The sequence below is a fragment of the Sinohyriopsis cumingii genome, chromosome 6, assembly GCF_028554795.1.
Source record: "Sinohyriopsis cumingii isolate HCF-2022 chromosome 6, ASM2855479v2, whole genome shotgun sequence".
NCBI lineage: Eukaryota > Metazoa > Mollusca > Bivalvia > Unionida > Unionidae > Sinohyriopsis > Sinohyriopsis cumingii.
Genome location: NC_142966.1, coordinates 123,441,646 through 123,460,666, shown reverse-complemented (window position 1 = coordinate 123,460,666; position 19,021 = coordinate 123,441,646). Strand labels below are relative to the sequence as shown.

At 34.3% G+C, this 19,021-nt stretch overlaps 1 protein-coding gene across 15 annotated transcripts in view; it reads left to right on the top strand.

Annotated features, from left to right (window-relative positions):
* LOC149797874 (exocyst complex component 1-like) overlaps positions 1–19,021 on the top strand; it is a 169,353-nt gene that overhangs the window by 139,125 nt on the left and 11,207 nt on the right. For 7 of the 15 annotated variants that reach the window (XR_016421906.1, XR_016421905.1, XR_016421903.1 and 4 more), the window contains exons 22-26: positions 760–780; positions 1,284–1,408; positions 2,986–3,108; positions 6,930–7,001; positions 17,283–18,442. Coding sequence is in view for 7 of the 15 variants with exons in the window: in XM_089962895.1 (XP_089819021.1) it covers positions 760–780; positions 1,284–1,408; positions 2,986–3,108; positions 6,930–7,001; positions 10,788–10,940 (494 nt within the window). In the remaining 8 variants the exon portion in view is untranslated. Of the gene's footprint in view, positions 1–759; positions 781–1,283; positions 1,409–2,985; positions 3,109–6,929; positions 7,002–10,787; positions 13,367–17,282; positions 18,840–19,021 lie in introns of those variants that run through there. The other 8 variants (XM_089962895.1, XM_089962894.1, XM_089962896.1 and 5 more) reach the window with 3 other exon arrangements.

Below are 19,021 nucleotides of genomic sequence, written 5' to 3'. Positions count from 1 at the left end.
GCAGTGTTGTTGAGAAAAATCTGTACTATGCCCTTAGACCCTCCTAAATGGTCATGGTTACAAAGGCTTAATTAAAAGGTCAGTGATATTTATTTCTGTCTTGATGACAGGTTCATTAATAGCAGTGTTAAATCGCGTATTTTGCCTACAAAATCATGTTCACTGGTTACATTCTTTATACCGTCTTCAGACCGTACATTTTTATAATAAAATCAATCTGTGCACGATGATTATGATTGTAAATAACAGGGGGTTACTCACAGTAAAGGTTGCTGAAGACAGGTTTTACTGTACTATCATTCATAGCAGTGTTGAAACAATTAAGCATAACAAATCCTGGTTACTGGTTGCAGTTAGCAGGTAGTCACTCATGCCAGTGCATTTGTAATGTAAAATTGATCCATGCAGAATGATTTTGGCCATAAATGACAAGTGATCATTCATAGCAGATGTTGTACAATTTAGGTTTCACTGCATTATCACTATCAGCAGCATCAAATTTTAGACTCTTTGTTCAACTTAAGAATCTTTTTAAAATTGTGCCATGTACAAGGAGGGTACATTTGAGCATTCTTTTTAGGTGCATATCTTTAGAATGGTTCAGCAAGTTAGACCTCCTTTTATTCTAATTTGTTAATGTAGATTGTGAAACAGATGGTCAGTTTTGAAGTTGCAATTTGATATAAAGAACAAATTGTATGGTATGCATACTTGCTCTGCAATGTACATAAGTTTCAATGAGTTTTCTTCCATTTTCAGAAAATTACCATCATATGTTCTGTAAGTATGTAAATTTAATTTAATAAGTATGATGAGTATCATTAATTGTCTCAGTTTTTCCTGTGTTGATTAGTTTGATAGGTTTTAGCTCAACTGGCCATATTGGACAAACTGCTGGGTGTCAGGTGGAACTATGGTCCGTAAGTAACCGGGAGAAGCATGTGATATTTTTTTACAAAAGTAATCACTGTTTTTATATCATCTAAACATTTTTCCAACTTGGTTTCCTCCAAGATATTTACATACAACATCAACTTTGCAACATGACATACAGTTATACATGCTTCGTCACATACTTTTTCAGTTTTATCTTTTTCTGTATACAGTTGTCCCAATTTATATCCCCATTTTTCCAAAGAAAAATAGCTAACATCTGATGTTTTCTAATCAAGCTTAAATTTCAACCTTCACACTTTTGTGATTTTCTCTTAAGTATGAGTGTGCAAAGAGAGAATTTTGCCAACAGTTAAAAGTGTATAACCATGTCTATTTGAATGTTTTAGCTGTATTATCCACACTAAAGATCTCCAGCCTGGAAAGCGACAAGAAAAAGGCCAAGCAAAAATACCAGGACAGTCTGACTTTCTACACCCAGGACAGATTAGGTCGACCTCTGGAGAAACTTCATGTAAGGGAAACCTATGTACAGTATGTTCTTATTAAATGCTGTATGTAAGGTAACTTTAGTAGAAACTTCTTATGGTTATATCTAATTATTTCACTCCATCAGTTATTGAAAACAATCTGTTAATGAATTATAGGTCAAATGACAGTTGTCATATCTCCACTTGTTCTTCTGGGAACCACTTGAAATGTTGATGGGAGGGTGGGATGTGTTAATGCAAGCCCAAAGTAATGGTAGTAGATCTTAATTGTATATTATGTCACTTTGATGTTTCGTCTATTATGGTTACTCATATTTTTATTTTTATGTACAGTTTTTGCAATGTATTAATTTGCCAAACAGAGGTGTGAATATAATTAGGTTTCTCATCAAGACACAGCTGATAAGTAGAATAACACATGCTTGCATTGCAAAACAGATTATTCTGCATAAGTATTTCCTGTATAATAAGCCAAGGGATCAAACTGGAAATTATTGAAAAGTTGGAGAGTGGGATTATAATCCAACTAGGCTTTCTGATTGCCTGTCTTATCAAAACATAAGTAATCCTAGATGCACAGATAACCAGAAATGTACAGGAAACTTGTAGCTTGCAGATTATAACTAAACTTTCTTTTCTGTCAATATTTAAACAGCAAGTGCAAATTTTAACTGATCTCAGGCCATCTAAATTCACATTATTACATAAAATTGACAGGTAGTATAATTAGCACTGGGACTCTGGCTCAGTGTCTGTGTGTAAAATTATGCCAAACGAATCATAAACAATGTTGAATGATATTTACTTATCTTCCAATTACTGGCAGTCAACCTTATTTACCTGTTGGGGTCCAGATAAAATGCTTATTCATGGACCACATGAGCAAGAACAGTTCCATATCACTAAAATTATGTATATTAATTAAAATGCATCTTTCCAAAAGAACTGCCTACATAGCCACAGGCTGCACAATGTGAAGGATTGGGCCATATATGGCCCATGGGCTGTGTGTTGGACATGCCTGTTTTAAGAGCAATTAAAAAATCTTTGGATCATTTGCTTTATGAAACAATGAACACCTAATTTATCTTCCACAAATGATCTTTCCTCAAGAAATAGTTGTTTTAAAGAGGCTTATATTGGTTCCTGTCCTGTATTGGGTTGAATTTATACTCAGTAAAATTACTCTCAGTGTTTGTTCGTTTTTAGCTCAGCTATCTCAGTAGTAAAGGTCATATGTCAACCCAGAATAAAATAATTTCAGTCAGAACATGTATAATATGTATTTGTCTCTTACAAGAATTATGACATTTTAAATGTTAGCAATCATGTTCACCAACCATCAAGGTATATGCATGGTTTTATATTTGATAATCCATATGATCAAGAAGTTAATGAGAAGACAAATTTGGGGTTTAAGCTGCATAGATTTTAAAATTGTTTGCATCGAACTTAAGCTTACAGTTGGTGAATTTTACATTCTGTAATGCAGATTATGTCATTAAAAAGCATAGCTATCAAAATCTCGGCCGCCTGTTGCACTCTGAGATTCACATCTTATATACAGATTTATTGAACTTAAGGGATGTTTCTGCTTCAGGTTTTTATTGAAGGAGTAAAGGGTCATCTTAGCCAGGGAGTAAAGCCAGAAGATGTAGGGTATCAGTTGGCATTCAGCAAACAGGAATTACGCAAAGTCATCAAGGATTACACGGGAAAAGATGTAAGTTATCATATCATAATTTTATGTAAGATTTAATCATTCAAACAACCTTAATAGAATAAAATTACTAAATTACTTGAAGAAAAGTCTTAAGTTTAAGCTGTAGGTGCCTTTCACAATAGAAGACGCGCCACTCTTTGCCACAATTTCCACCTCATAAAGGTTGTTTCATGAAGAGATATCATTAATGTAAAGGAATACACTATTTAATGATACTTTTTGTTGATAAAGATATTTTTGTTATGTTGCAGTTAAAAAATGAGATTGCTAAAATCTATCTAGCCATAATTTATCATTTATGGAATAATTGTAGGACAAGCTTTTGTCATTTTATGAAATTTGCAATCATTGGGATGAAACAGTTCCCAGCCTTTTTGCAGAGGTGTTGCAGTGGCTATCATTGTCAGCATATGCATGTGAAGAATGATGACAACTGCAACAGTGTCTCTAAAAATGACTTGATGACTATTCTCAGTGTCTAAAATAAATTTTCTTCCTTCCCTGGGGCCAGGTTATCTCTCGTACATGTGTGTCTGTTCAAATATAGTAATATAAGTATCGAGTAGAATTTGTTGATCTCTGTTCATCAAAGCTGTTCAACACACAGACAAACAAATTTTAAGGGATGGCAACCTATCCACAAGTATAGACAATGTTAAGGACTGCTCTCCAGTAGAAACTAATTTTGGCTAGCATGCAAGGGTTACTTCCCTTCTTGCTCATAGGCTATACATATAAAATGTGGAAGACGAAGTTTGCAGCTGATTTCAAAGCTATGAAGATTTTTCTACAACGGTAGGATGCATTACTGGCTCTCACCACTGAAATAAATCCTCTATCTGCAACCACTAAAATGTAACTTGTATAAATAGAAAACTTCCATGTTTGCTCAGTGTTGCTCAATTGTACTTTCAAGAAATAAACTGCTATACAGTAATTTTTAATTGGGTTTGTGTTAAGTTCTCAGTCATCAGTTTTTCTTGTCGCCTTTTGACACATAAAAAAATGACTAGTGTTCTATACCACCTGGCTTCATTCAGATGTCTTTAACATAATAGCTAGGGGCCCCGAGTGGGTGAGTGGTCTAAAGCACCCTCCGTTACGGATCACTGCCATCACACCTCTGTCTGCATGGGTTTGAGTCTCAGATTTGGCCACTGTGGATATGTGAGAAAGCTTGCCAGTAGCTTCTCGTGGGTCGGTGGTTCTTTCCGAGGGTTTCGCCTTGTTCTTCCTCCACCATTAATACTGGCCACCATGTATAGCCTATCTTGTGCTGAAAAATGGCGTTAAACCCTACAACAACAACAATTAACATAATAGCTGATCCAAGCCAAAGGGAAATAATCCAGTTTGAAATACTGTAATACAACACTTTGATTTGTTACTGTTAGTTAGATTAGAAAGATTCTAAACTAAGCTTACACAAAATAACAAATTTATATGGACAGAATATTCTCTTTTTTACTATTAAGTATAATTAATCCAACCAATGGGGGAGTGAGGCAAAAAGATCCTCACAAATGCAATTTATCCAAGAAGAGTAAATCTGCATAACATTTTTCCTTTGGCTCCTGTTTTTATTAGAAATTTTCTGATTTACATAGATATATATAAGCTGAGAATAAAATCAGTTTTCTGTTAGATTTATGCATTATTTTATTTTAAAATAAAACATAATAATATCATGCTTTCACAATGGAGGATTAGTGTTAAGCAGTGAATTCATTTTATTGTTTTGTATTTTCATACAGCATTTTCCTTGAACACTATCTCTCTCAGTTATCTTCAATATATTGGGCTTGAAAATGTGCAATACAGTATATTAAAGGGTTTAGCATTATGTTTTCTAATTTAATGGTGTTTGTTTTTTTGTAATCATATCATTATATATGTTTTTTTTTGTTATAGGTGTTGTCTAATGTTGTAAAGCACTTAGAGCTTTTAAAGATTAGGCACTATACAAAGTCCTCATTATTATTATTATTATTATTATTATGTTGATTGATAATTTGTCAATCAAAATCATAAGATCCAGACTTTAGTACTTCATGACAAGAACATGTTAGTTATTAAAAAATTCATTTGATGTGCACTATGTAATGCACTGTGAAATACATCAACAAAAGCACTGGAAAATTAGCAAGGCCAAGCACAAGATGAACTGTCAATCAAAAGAAAATTACTCATTGTGTTCAGATTGGCAATAGATGTGGTTGATATTTATTAATTGGTTTTTAAAATGCTTCTTTTATTAAATGGTGATTTCTTCTATTAAAAAGTGATATTAGTTAAAAAGCTTGTTACAAATCTCACAAATGCTCCAGTCCATTAATGTGTTAGCAGTGTTATGTTTGACAGTTTTCTACATGTCCTAAAGTAATGGTTTATTGGCATGATATTTATTGTAATATCCAAATAAAAATCCTTTGCTTTTCTTTAGAAAAAGATACTTTATTACAAAATTAATCTTTGTTATTTGCCTGAAATAATGTGTAATTTCCAGATAATTATAATGTTTGAAATTAGGGGAGTAGGAAAAAAGTTTTGACATTACTTTTGATGTATATTTTTGTTGGACACAAAAGTATTGATTGGGATGTTACAGTTAGACACATTTAAAAATGTCCAATGTTGGAGATGTTATAGTTGGACACATTTAATAATGTACAGTGTTGGACATGTTACAGTTAGACACATTTAATAATGTACAGCGTTGGAGTTGTTACATTTTGACACATTTAACTCATTCGGCCCCGATCCCATCTGTAGGCGTGATCCAGTTTCTGCATTCATTGGCCAATCCCGCCTGTAGTCGTGAATTGTTTACTGCATTCAATGGCCGATCCCGTCTCCAGGCGTGATGAATATGTGTTAGATACAATGTCTCTGATTGGTTAGAAATGGTTTATTCCAAGAACTAAACAACTATTAAACCAATCAGAAATGATTTTACTTTCATTTGTGGAAATTTGAATTGTTCTGAAGCAAGAGGCTAAAGTTTGAGAGCGGTTTAACTACACGTGTTCTGTTCATGAAAAATCGTAAATGATGGCGGACAGAAGAGTGATTTTTGATGAGAGCAAAAATGTGGAGTTTCTCGGGTTTGATCTCGAAAATATTGAGCAAGCTGAGGAAAGATATGTTCAGCAGTTGAATATTTTGTGAGATTTAGATTTGGACATAAAAGTTTCTGAGATTGAATCGTCCGAAAATGATGATGCTGACAGCGATGATGATGGAGTTCTTGCAGATAAACATTGCGCATAAGTTTGTAAATACTGGATAAATAAGTTGTGAAAAATTTCGACAAATAGGGAAAAAATTACATCAATGTGTCGACAAATTCATTTGAAATAAATGGTGAAAAATTCGTGGATGTTTTTGGATATAAGAAGAGAAATTAAGGTAAGAGTGAATGCATGTGCACGATGTTTTCAAACAGGTAAAATCTATGGGGCACAAGCAGCCAGACACGGCTTTGTGCTTCTGAGGCATATCAGCAGAGATACTGAAAACAGTGCTGGGGCCGAATGAGTTAATAATGTCCACTGTTTGATGTGTTACAGGATGACACATTTAATAATGTCTGATTGGTATATTGAAATTCCTGCATATTTATTCAGCTTGCATCTTTTTCAAAACAACTCTTTTATGCCAGTTCACGATGATGTTGATAAGGATATTCCCTTCCTAAATCGATTGAACAGGTATATGCACAAATGAGAATTATTCAAACAATAATTTTCAAATCGGTATATCATAGTGTTACATACTTCATTTTATGTACCCAGTCTTTCATTATTGTATACATTTGCCAGGTGAAGAAATCACTAGAACATATGTACAAGAAAGTGGAGAAACATTTGTCTGAGGAGGAAAACTTGCTTCAGGTAAACATATCCACAGATTTGGCAGGGTGAGGTTGGAAGGTTTTCAATGTCCAGAAACTACAGTGTTAGGGACATATAGTTTATGCATGTCTATACATGTGTACCTCCTTCCAACTATCCATCAATCCATCCATCTCTCATGCCATGTTTTAGTTTTGCTGTTAGCTCAGTGTCTTATGCACGGTCAGTTGTAGGGTCTTTAAGCATTATATGTGGATACTTGTTATTTTGTTGTATAATTTGTTTTAAAGCAGTGTAAATTTGGGTTGTTTTGAACTTGAAAGCAGTCAAAAGTTGTGTCTGTAAAAGCATGTCAGTATGATTTATATTTTTATGTTTATATGATTGGTCAAGTTGTATTTAAATCAGTTATCCCATTCATTGTTGACTCTAGGGTTATGCAGCTTTATTTGTAATATTACAACATTGTCCAAACTAAGCTGGTCACAGTTATCTGTATATAGTACATTCATTATTGTGGTAGAGTATCCCTATTTGTGTATTTCATACTTGATTAAACAGTATTTATTTTCAGAAGTCATCATGAAAAATACATAAAAATTGAACAAGAGGTATGGAGAATTGAGATACAGGTTCAAGCTTATACTGAACGGCCTCCACTTTGCCAATAATTTTTACTTTGATATTTAAATAACACACAATACATGGGTTTAGTATAAACTTTTTTGTAAATATAAATAATCTTTGGCATAATGGGGGCAAATCCTGTCACAGCACACTGCACCAGCCGAGCTCTGAATTTTTCTATACGAATACCTCAGGAAGAGAGACTTGGGGGAGTTTGTAGGATTGAAGAGTGTATGACACCTATATGTGGAGCTGCAAGGGGCTGATATGAGGTATATAGGGACACTGATAACCGAAACTCGATAAGTCTGATCCTGAGGATTGCAATGACAACAAACATCAGCCGATTCTCCATACATGCACTGTAGGAAGTGGGTATGAAGTATATGGGCATAATAATTGAGTAAATGTTGGTGGCAGCGGTGGGATTCAACTTTCTCTCCGAGAAAACTTTTGGATTGATAATTTGAGTTTGCACATCCAACAGTGTCGGGGAAAGCCTTTGAGGCAGGAGTGTTTTGAGAAATAATATTGTATATTTGATTGTAATTTTGTTAAAGCCAAACAGTTGGCTCACCGGTTATGAGCAGCCGGATGGGCTTGTGAATACCATGACGTCTGGTGTACCATTACCAGTATAACCCACCAATTCAGTGCCAGCGTACGGGTACAAGTGCGGAGGGGAAAGTGACCGTGCCAGAGAGAAGGCCGTGTCAACGTGTATTTTCCAAACAAGTAGTGTTTTGACTACAAGTAAAGCACAATAACAAGTAGTGTTTTGACTACAAGTAAAGGACAATAACAAGTAGTGTATTGACTACAAGTAAAGTACAATAACAAGTAGTGTTTTGACTACAAGTAAAGGACAATAACAAGTAGTGTATTGACTACAAGTAAAGTACAATAACAAGTAGTGTATTGACTACAAGTAAAAGAACAATAACAAGTAGTGGTTTGACTACATGTGAATTATGACAGTAGTGTCTGACTACATAAATGTTTGCAACCAGTAGTTGATTATATGGGTTTGCAACAAGGATTTGTTTATATGAACGTTTGCGAGAGATATTATTGTACATGAAGTTTACATGGAGTTTCTAGAACTTTCTGACTACTTGAATGTGACATAGTAGTCAAAGTATATTTCGTATGTGTTTTATATTCATTTTATATGCTTTTCTTTGTTATTTTCATATCATTAGTACCACTGTTTAATATATTGTCATTTGTCATCCACGAACGTGTTTATTGTTTCTTTAAAACTCTGCCCGGTCTCAAAGGGTCAGCTAGACTACGTTACAGTCATCTGATTGGTTGAACATGACAATGTATATAAATTTAGCTACTAGTTTATTAACATACATAACCGCTCCAGTGGCCTAGTGGTTAGAGCATCTGCTTCAGATGCGGGAGGTCGTGGGTTTGATGCCCGGCCGAGTCATACCAAAGACTTACAAAAATGGTACTAACAGCTACCTTGCTTGGCACCCAGCATTAAGAGGTTAGTGTTAGGACTGGTTGGCCTGGTGTCAGGATAATGTGACTGGGCATGACATCATGATACATGTCTGCGGCATGATGCCCCAGTGCTAGACATCACTATAAACTGCCACACTGCAGACATCATAGTGATATGACTGAAAACTTGTTAAAGCTGTGTTAAAAATCCAAATCACACACACACATTAACATACATTGGCTGCATTGGCATCAAGTCTGGGCAGAGAAACCGCAGTAGACAAAGAGAGGCCCAGCAAGGGGCCAGAGAAGGATGCGTTGTGTATTACTTAAACTACATTTTTCTCAATTAAATTATAAATGTGGCAGCAATGACTAATGAAGGCAGGATATTGCTGACTTTGAAAAGAGCTAATGAGATATTAAACTTAAATTGTAAATAGAGTGTTGTGTTGGTATCAGATATTATTTGAGTATCTGCAAAGCTTTTATTTTGGAAACATACTGATATACTGATCTCTGATATGATAGCCCTTGGCCTCAATATGCTTTTTTTATGCTTTATTTTTATAGACTATAGAGAGCACTGGTCATAGTCTGAACCATTCTTTTTGCGAAAAGATATGAATATTCTCCTGAATAACTGTTTCAATTATCAGAACTGCATTTTAAATTACTGTGTCTCTCATGTTTGTTGATGACATTGCAAATATGTTATTCATTTGCGTGTTTGAAAGTTTTGATTCTGACTGAGTAAACTCGTCCACCTCGTTAACTTTATCATCTCTACTTTCAAAAGGACAAAACAGCTTGTTTAGTTCATTCACAAATCTAATCAACCAAAACCTAAAGTGTCTACTGCATGAGTGTACATGGTTTGTTTACAGAGTAGTTCTTAACACACTATACTATTTTCAGGCACACGTTTCGTGCACATGCATGCAGTATGCAATATTGAGGTGTTTAGTATCGTATTATACTGCCTGATTCTGACTATGTAAAGTTAACGGAGACAATATTAATAGTGTAATCGAGATAGTATGAAAATCTTGGTGGTGATAGTGATGCTTTAGGTAAAAGACTATGCCTTTCAGCTCATATGGTATGTATGTGGCAGCTAAATACATTCTGGGGATAAATTCATGTAGTTGTTATTTCATAGTTGTTACAAACCAACAATCTGTGGTCATTCTTGGGAGACAATAGGACCCCAACCCATGAATGTAACAACCAGCAAAATGTCATTTTTTTGTGTAACTGCAAAATTTGATAACTACAAATATAAATTTCCAGTATATTTCACTATATTTTTATTTAGGTTGTGTTTTGTCCTGAAATCAGTGTGGCAGGGAATGAGGAAGTAGGAGAGGGACATTTACAGTACATTCCATTGCCCATCATCTTGGGTTAAGTTTTGCCCTGAAATCATTATACTGGGAATAGGGGTGGGGAATGAATATTACTTTGTGAATACATTTCAGTATCTTTGTTTTCCCCCCAAATGTTATTGTTAGATCTTGTCAAGTGAATGTAAATCAGAATAATATTTTGTCAGTATTGTACATCATCCATATTGCAGCAAAATATTTAAAAACAGTACCATCTGCTAAATGTATACCCTTTTTAGAAAAATATTTTAATGGATTTGGTTTCCTAGCTGGTAAAATATTAAATACTGTGCTTCTAAAATAATTTTGTTTACTGTGTTTAATATTATATATCAGGGCATTTTAATTCCAGGTGGTCTGGGTTTCCATGCAGGATGAATTCATCAAGCAGTACAACGACTATGAAGAACTTATTAATCGCTGCTATCCTGATGCCAAAATTACACTGGAGTTTACTATCAATGATGTCCTAGATTTCTTCTCTGACATAGCTCGTTCACACTGAAATTTCAGATACAATGTATTTGCTACTACACTTTTGCAGTATCTTTTGCCCCAGTACTTAAAGGTTTGCAACAAGGACAAGCTGACAATGCTGGAATGCAGAATAATCAAAATATATTATCATTTCTTGCCTTCCAGACAGATTTGTTCTACATAGACCTTTGTCTTATGTCACTCTAACTAATTTAGCTTTTTATTTTTGTTAAGCAAATTTCAAGAAAGTCTGTTGTACCTTGAATTAGATCAGATCTGTTTCAGCGAGGTAATATCACTCAGATCTTATGACTTTATTCACCTGATGTCATGGATGCACATGTTGCTATCAGCAGATTGAACTCTAGCATATCATATTCCATTGAAAATAATGCATTAGGTGAGCAAGAAAGGACTGTTACACATGTGGAAATGTAGATAGGATAGGGAATTCTAATCAAAGACTCTTTTCTGACATTAATCTTAATCTCTTTGGTCAGTTTTCTCATTCCAGCCCATGGTTACAGCATCTGCCTCAGATGCGGGAGGTCATGGGTTCAATCCCTGGCCGAGTCATATCAAAGACTTACAAAAATTGTACTAACAGCTGCCTTGCTTGGCGCTCAGCATTAAGAGGTTAGTGTTAGGACTGGTTGGCCTGGTGTCAGGATAATATGACTGGGTGGAACATCATGCTACATGTCTGCGGCATGATGCCTCAGTGCTATACATCACTATAAACTGCCACACTGCAAACATCGTAGCGATATGACTGAAAACTTGTTAAAGCTATGTTAAAAATCCAAATCACACACACACATTCCAGCCCACACTTATTTTTATCTAGCCTGCCTTGGCAGAAGCTCATCATATCAGTTACTTTGGTTTCCAGGTGCATGTCTGTCCATACATCCTTCCACACCCAAGCTAAATTCAGTATTGAATTTTGTTTTACTTTCCTTTTATGTGTATAAAAGGTGGGCTGAACATGCAAACCATGGCCATCTTTTAAATGTATAGACCCCAGACACATAGGAAAAATTGCATATTTCACCATATATAACTAAAACAGAAATAGGCAGTGTGAAATCTCAAGATATCTCAAACTGTACACCATGTATTGGATTTCAGACTTTGAAAATATGCACACAAAAATTTGTTGTTTAACAGAATGTTATTATTGTGGCCTACTTTGTACACAGAAAATTGTGTTATTCTTCTGTTGTATATTGGTTCAAAATTTATAAATGTTCTTTGATGTATTTAGACTATGATAATTGCAAAATGTATATTGTTACCTAACTTTGTTCTTACGATTATTAACTAGACATTAAATCTATTTGGAGTTCAAATTTTCTTTCTCACAAGCATTGGAAATCCAGTTTTGGTGTCTCCATCAGATGTAGACTCACTGAAAAATGTGGAATTCATATGATGATATTAATTATAGAGATATATAAAAATTGAAAGGTTAATAATCGATAATATAAGAAACATCTGACGAAAGCTCTGAGGGAGTAGGCTGAAAGCATGATAGAAAGAAAATTTGTACTGAGAAAGTTTCAATCTAAGTTGATTAACTTAGTGAAATATACAAGATAATTTTGAACATAATTGCTGTTTTAAGTACTAGACAACTTTGCATTCATCAATTTATAATTTCTAACATTATTGTCACCAGGGGGTCCAAAACGCTGTCAATATGCTGGTGTTTCTTTAGTAATATGGCCGTCATATTTGCATGTGATCTAGTTCACTTTCTTTTATAATCTCAGTAACTTTGTAAATTTTGGAGTGACATTTCTTAGAACACATGTACATGAGAGTTCTTTCTTTTTTTAAATTTGTTTTAGAAATATTAACAGATTGCAAATATTGGATGCCGACACATTTTATTACTGAAATTGACTATTCTAGAAACCAGAAAAGGATAGTGAGCAATCTGTGTGCTTGTTTGCATTGAGGGCTTCTGTTTAGTTTGAAAGGTGAATAAACTGACATTTTAAAGGCCCCGTGGCAAGAATCTAGTTAGAAATTATAAATTTATGAATGAAATGACCAGGTTTTGTGCATTTTTTTTTATATCCTTCATGCTATTCGTTTTTAAAATCTGTAGGGCAATACAAGGAAATTTTAGAGTGTGCAAATACTGTAGTTTGTGTATTAAACAAAAGAGGATACTGTTAGAAAGCATTCAGTAGGTAAAAATTATATTAGTGTGAATAAAGTCTGAAAATCAGATCTGTTTAAGTATAAATATGTAAAATTTTAGCTCTGTTTATCTGCCTGTTACTTGCATACATACATGTAAATTATAATTCTTATTGAAGTACTCATAGAAATTGGTAACCATTTTGTAAATATTGATGCAAATGAATATGTCCTTTAACATTCTCTTTTCAAGTGCAATATTCATTTGAGATTGCTGTTTTTCAATAAATGAAATGAACAGTCTCAAGATTGATATGTCTTATGTTCATACTGCAAGTCCCTGACTGAAAGCCTTTTGAGACCTTACCTTTCTTATGCCAAGCAGTAATTCATATACAGTTTAACTTGGGACATTAAGGAAAATAACCACACACATAGACCTTCTGGTATTTTTTATTTCTTTGGGGTAGCAAAATTAAGGACATTGACATGTATCAAGTAAAATGAATCTGAGATGTAAAGTTTATTCTTCAAATGATTATTTTCTTTCCGTATTCTCCTTTTGGCAGTCTTTGTTTTTTCTTTAATAATTGTTTACTTATATGATTGCTTAAATATAGTTTATACACAGTAAAAGGTGACCCACTCACTACCATTCCCACAAAATAGTCCACATAATTATGCAATTGCTCTATATATTAATACATCACTCATCAGCAATCAGAAGCTCTCCAGCTGTCATATGCAGCATCTTCGTTTCAAGGATTCATTGTTTTGAGTGGTGTGCAATTCAGCAATATATTTTATTCACTTTTTAATAGACCACTGCATTTCCACTGCAATGCCTCCAGTGTTGAAAGGACTATGGATTGTCTGGAATGCTACATAGTTTTTTTTCTCTGTAGAGGGCATTCTCTTCTTTCCATTCCATTTTTTTCACCCAAGATTCTGTTTTCAGCACTGTATTGCGTATTCAAACTAAACCCATTGAGTAAAGTTGCCGATGGCATTCCAACTTTCACTGGACAGCCCAGTCATCATTGGGATCAGTTTCCACTGAAGAAATTGAACTCATCATTACCATTCTGTCAGGGAGCTTCAGTCCAGCTGTGACATTTGTTAAACCCTGTTATGCCCATTTAGTAATGACTGAATCACTCAATGACAGAAGGAACAACAAAAAAATTCATTAGTAGCAGCAGACAGTCCCCCAGGGCAATGTATATAGTTTTTTTAAAAAAAAGTTAACTGCATCTGGTTTCTGTTGTGCATAAATTGTATATTCTCACACAGCCATATCTTGATAAGCATAAATATCCACATTTTGTTATTTTGTAGTTTTATTCTGCAATTAAGTTGTTGTTGTAGGGTTTAACACCATTTTTCAGCACAAGATAGTCTATGCATGGCGGCCAGTATAAATGGTGGAGGAAAAACTCGGGGAAAGAACCACTGACCCTTGAAAAGCTATTGGCAAGCAGTAATTAAGTAATAAATTCATGTTAAAAATAAATGTATATGATACCACCATTGTAAACAATTGGAATATATGGATGTTACCCAGATAGCACAGTATCCAAGAAATGCAGTATTGTAAGCAATGTGACTTTGGTTGAAGTTGATTAAATCAACCTGCTTTACTATTTTGAATTAATTAATTTCCATGGGTATCAGTCTTCATGGTTTAGGAAATAAATGACTTGTTTTTCAAATACTTGAACTTGTGGATAGGTGAAGGCATATCCAGCTGTTTCCACAAAAGAATCAATATTTATTGTGTCTTTAAATTTAAATTCCTTGGATTGTAGCAACCACAAAATCCATGAAAATTGGAACCTTACAATATTATAATATTTGAGTTTAGGGATACATGTTGTCTTTTGCATGTGGTCATGCTTATGTAACAGATTTAAGGCAAGAATGGAAAACAAACAGATGTTCTAAATTCAAGATGATAGGTACTGTATATACTTACAAGTCAAGACAAACTGCATAATATAAGCTCTGTTCTGCCATTGCATAATGCATCAGTAAATCAGGGCCTTTGATGTTTGTTTTACTGACTGATTACTTGTAACAGACTGCATAGACCCAGATCTGCCAATGCATTGTGTGTTGGTAGATCTGGGTCTGTGGAGTTGGACTCTACTTTTATGCAAGTATATACACTTCATATTTGCCATATGTGTTTTATTATATGAGCTTGAGTGATAAACGGAAATTATTTATTTGTATGGGTATCACTTTTCATGGTTTTACAAAAAAGGTTTTGTTGGTACTTTAAATTCATGGATAGGTGATTGGGTTCCAGAGTTTCCACAGAATCATCATTGTTCTTTGGGTCTTGGTTTTATGCAGTCACAAATTTGACACAAGTTGTTATTCTGTGAAAAATAATGAACTAATGCTATTTGAGTTATGGGCAGAGACATGTGCATGTGACCTTGCTTGCTTGACAGATCTAAAAAGCAAGAATATAAAATGTAGGTAAGAAGCATAATAACCTTATTGTTAAATTGGTTCAGGTTATATTTCACTTCTTAGCCAGACATAAATTTGTGCAGAACATATTTGTCGACTCAACCAAGTTTATATTCATGCAGATCATATTTCATGTAGGAAGCTGATTTAAATAGCATTAAGATTAAGGTTAGTTGACAGAAGGAAAGAACAAGAAGGATTAGGCTCAGAACAATAAGGTAAATAAATAATTATTCTAAGTACTTAATTAGGCACAAAGCAGCCCTCAAAAGTGTCAATTGTAGATCTTAGATTTCATTTTTTCTTTTATCAAACACTTTTCATTGGGTCAGTATTGGTTGGATTGGCGAGTTAGAATCACCAGCATTTTTGTGAAATATTTAGGCTTCTACCACCTTTGAATGCTTCAAATGAGAGCTAACCATTTTATCCTCATAGATTTTAATAAAGTCTGCTTTAAAATGCTATTCTGAGTTACTTTAAAAAACGATGTTTTCCTTTAATTACAAATTTAATTAATTAGAAGACAAGTTTTCATAAGAAAATATTTTATTCACAAAATGATGGCAGTACTTATTTTGATATATTTTGTACACAATTGATATTTACTCATTTATAAGTCGAATCCAACCTCAACAGACTTCCTAATCTGCTACTGCACTATACACCAGCAGATCAGTGTCTGTGTTTGATCTAATGATTACTACTAACAAACTGCATAGACTTATATCTGCTGGTGCATAATGCAATGGCAGATATAGGTCTGCGCAATTTTCAGTTGGATGTGACTTAAAAGCAAGTATAGACAGTAATCAATATTAGTTTGACAAAGGTGAAATGTGACATTGTAGATGTCAGATATTGATAAATAGACAAGGCAGATATATATCCATGTAGTTTTATTTGAAATGGCATAGGTTGAGTCATGCAGATGATTGGTTTTCTCATCTTTGCAAGAGTTTTTTTATTTTTAAGATCACCAGTTATAGAATAATTCCATGTTTGTGATATATTCATCATGTTTAATGGGTAAATAGAAAGAATGTAAATGTACTTGTATGTGGCATGTATCCGAAGCATTAGATTACAGTTAGACAACACAGAAAGCATAGACTGAATAAATTTATGATTATGACTAATAAATGAACAATAAACCACATGTTCAGTGGGAATGAACAGTATATACAGGTGCCTATGAATTGTAAAAGACATTTATTTAGTGAAATACAAAATCAGAATAGCCTCAGTGAATAAGATGCAAAACTCACCAATATGCTGATTTTTTCCATTTTTTTCTTTGATGAGTGAAGACCACTGTGCTGATATTTTTGTTTCCATTTTGAGATGGAAAATATTATAGTGAAGATAACACGTCATCAAGGGCCTTGGTGTCACATCACACACCTGCTTGTAGTAATGATGTATATATAAACAGCACTCACACTGTACTTAAGATAGTACAATTAAAATAGAATGTGGTTGGTATTTGGGTGGGAATTAATTTTTAGAAATACTGGGACCATGGTCATATGGTGTAGATTGCTAGACATAGAGGATTAAGATAAAAAATACTGTTATTCCATAGAAAAAGAACACATTCCTTTGCAACAATATTAATCACTTTGGCACATGAATACAACTCAGGATACAATAAAAACTGTCTTGTTAAAGTGACTTTTAACAATTTGGCACACACTTATGGAACATAAATCTGAAATACTAACATACTTTCTTTCAGTAAAAACAGACCAACTACCGCCCAACCAGCCAAAACTTAAAATGGGAATAGCCATCAGCAAAGTAAGATCAATCATTCAGCATCTGTGTATAGAAGCAGGAATTTGAATCCTCTAAACATTCAATATACCAGGCAGCATAAATATCAGCACCATTTTTTAAATGAAAAGGAGAACAAATGATTAAATTCAGCCCATTCTTCAACAAATACAGAGAAAAATGAAGTACCTGCCTCGGAGCGATGGTGGGGATAACATTTTGATCTTATTCACACCTTTCTTTTAAAACAATGATCCAGATTAACTCAAACTTTATTGAAAGCTTTCATTGGAGTGTCAGAAACTGAAGCTGTCTGAAGAGATCACACAATCTGACTTTCTGAGGAGCATAACACAAATTGACTCATTTTGAGGAGGCTCACACAATGTGACTTTCTGAGGATTGTTACACAAACTCTCTTTCTGGGGAGTGTCACTCAAACTGACTCTTGTAGAGAAATTGAAACAAACTCTTTCTGAGGAGTGTAACAAACAGGCCTGGCCCTAGGATGTGCTGGGCCCAAGGCAGCAAGCGATGAGCAGACACCAAGCAAAAAAATTGCATTGCGGAGTTGATTTCCTTCAGCAGTGTGGGACCCCTAAAAGCACAGGGACCAAGGCGGTTGCCTCATTCACCTTGCCCTGGGGCTGGGGCTGCACACAAACTGACTGTCTGAGGAAGATCATGCAAACTGACTTGTTCAGATTAGAGTCACACAAACTGCTTGAGGAGTGGCACGCAAACTGACTGAGGAGGACTTTTTCTAATGAGGATCACACAAACTGACTGAGGAGGGCACTTTCTAATGAGAATCACACATACTGACCAAGGAGGACTCTTTCTAATGAGTATCACACAAACTGACTGAGGAGGACACTTTCTAATGAGAACGACACAATCTGATCAAGGGGGACTCATTCTGTTGAGGATGACACGAACTGACTGAGGAGGACTTTTTCTAATGAGGATCACACAAACTGACTGAGGAAAACACTTTCAAATGAGGATCACACATACTGACCAAGGAGGACTCTTTCCAATGAATATCACACAAACTGACAGGAGGACTCTTTTCTAATGAGGATCACACACACTGACTCTTTAAGTGACACTGTTTTTAAGGTAATTTGACAACTTGGAATCTTATTAGCTAAGCATGCATCATATAATTATCAGCATATCCCTTTCTCAGTGTAACAACAGTAAGTCTGTTCAGAAATCATTTTTGTAATCTTTCTCTGTCATATACAAATTAATGTTTAATTAACTTGACTCATATATATATATATATATATATATATATGTGTGTGTGTGTGTGTGTGTGTGTGACACAAATAACAAATTAAAAAATGTATGATATATAACCTGGCATATAAAGTTACTCTTATATTTTAAAAATGCAACATTTTTACCATTTCATTAACATACTGATATAGAAATATATGATGATAATTTTTCACACAAAAATGAATTTGCATACAAAAATACTTCAACCAAGTGCAGAGAAATAAATATTTGAATATACAGATTGAAGGAAACTTTATTTTCAGAGTTCACGTCTAGTTAGTTTGCAGTTTTGTTTTTGTAAAGCTCTATTAATATCTATTCAGCACCCATTTACAGTTTGTTTCTCCTCATAGTAAAATGTGGGGCTTTTTGAGGTGATATGTGTACAAAAGATGGACAAATACGCCCTGCAAA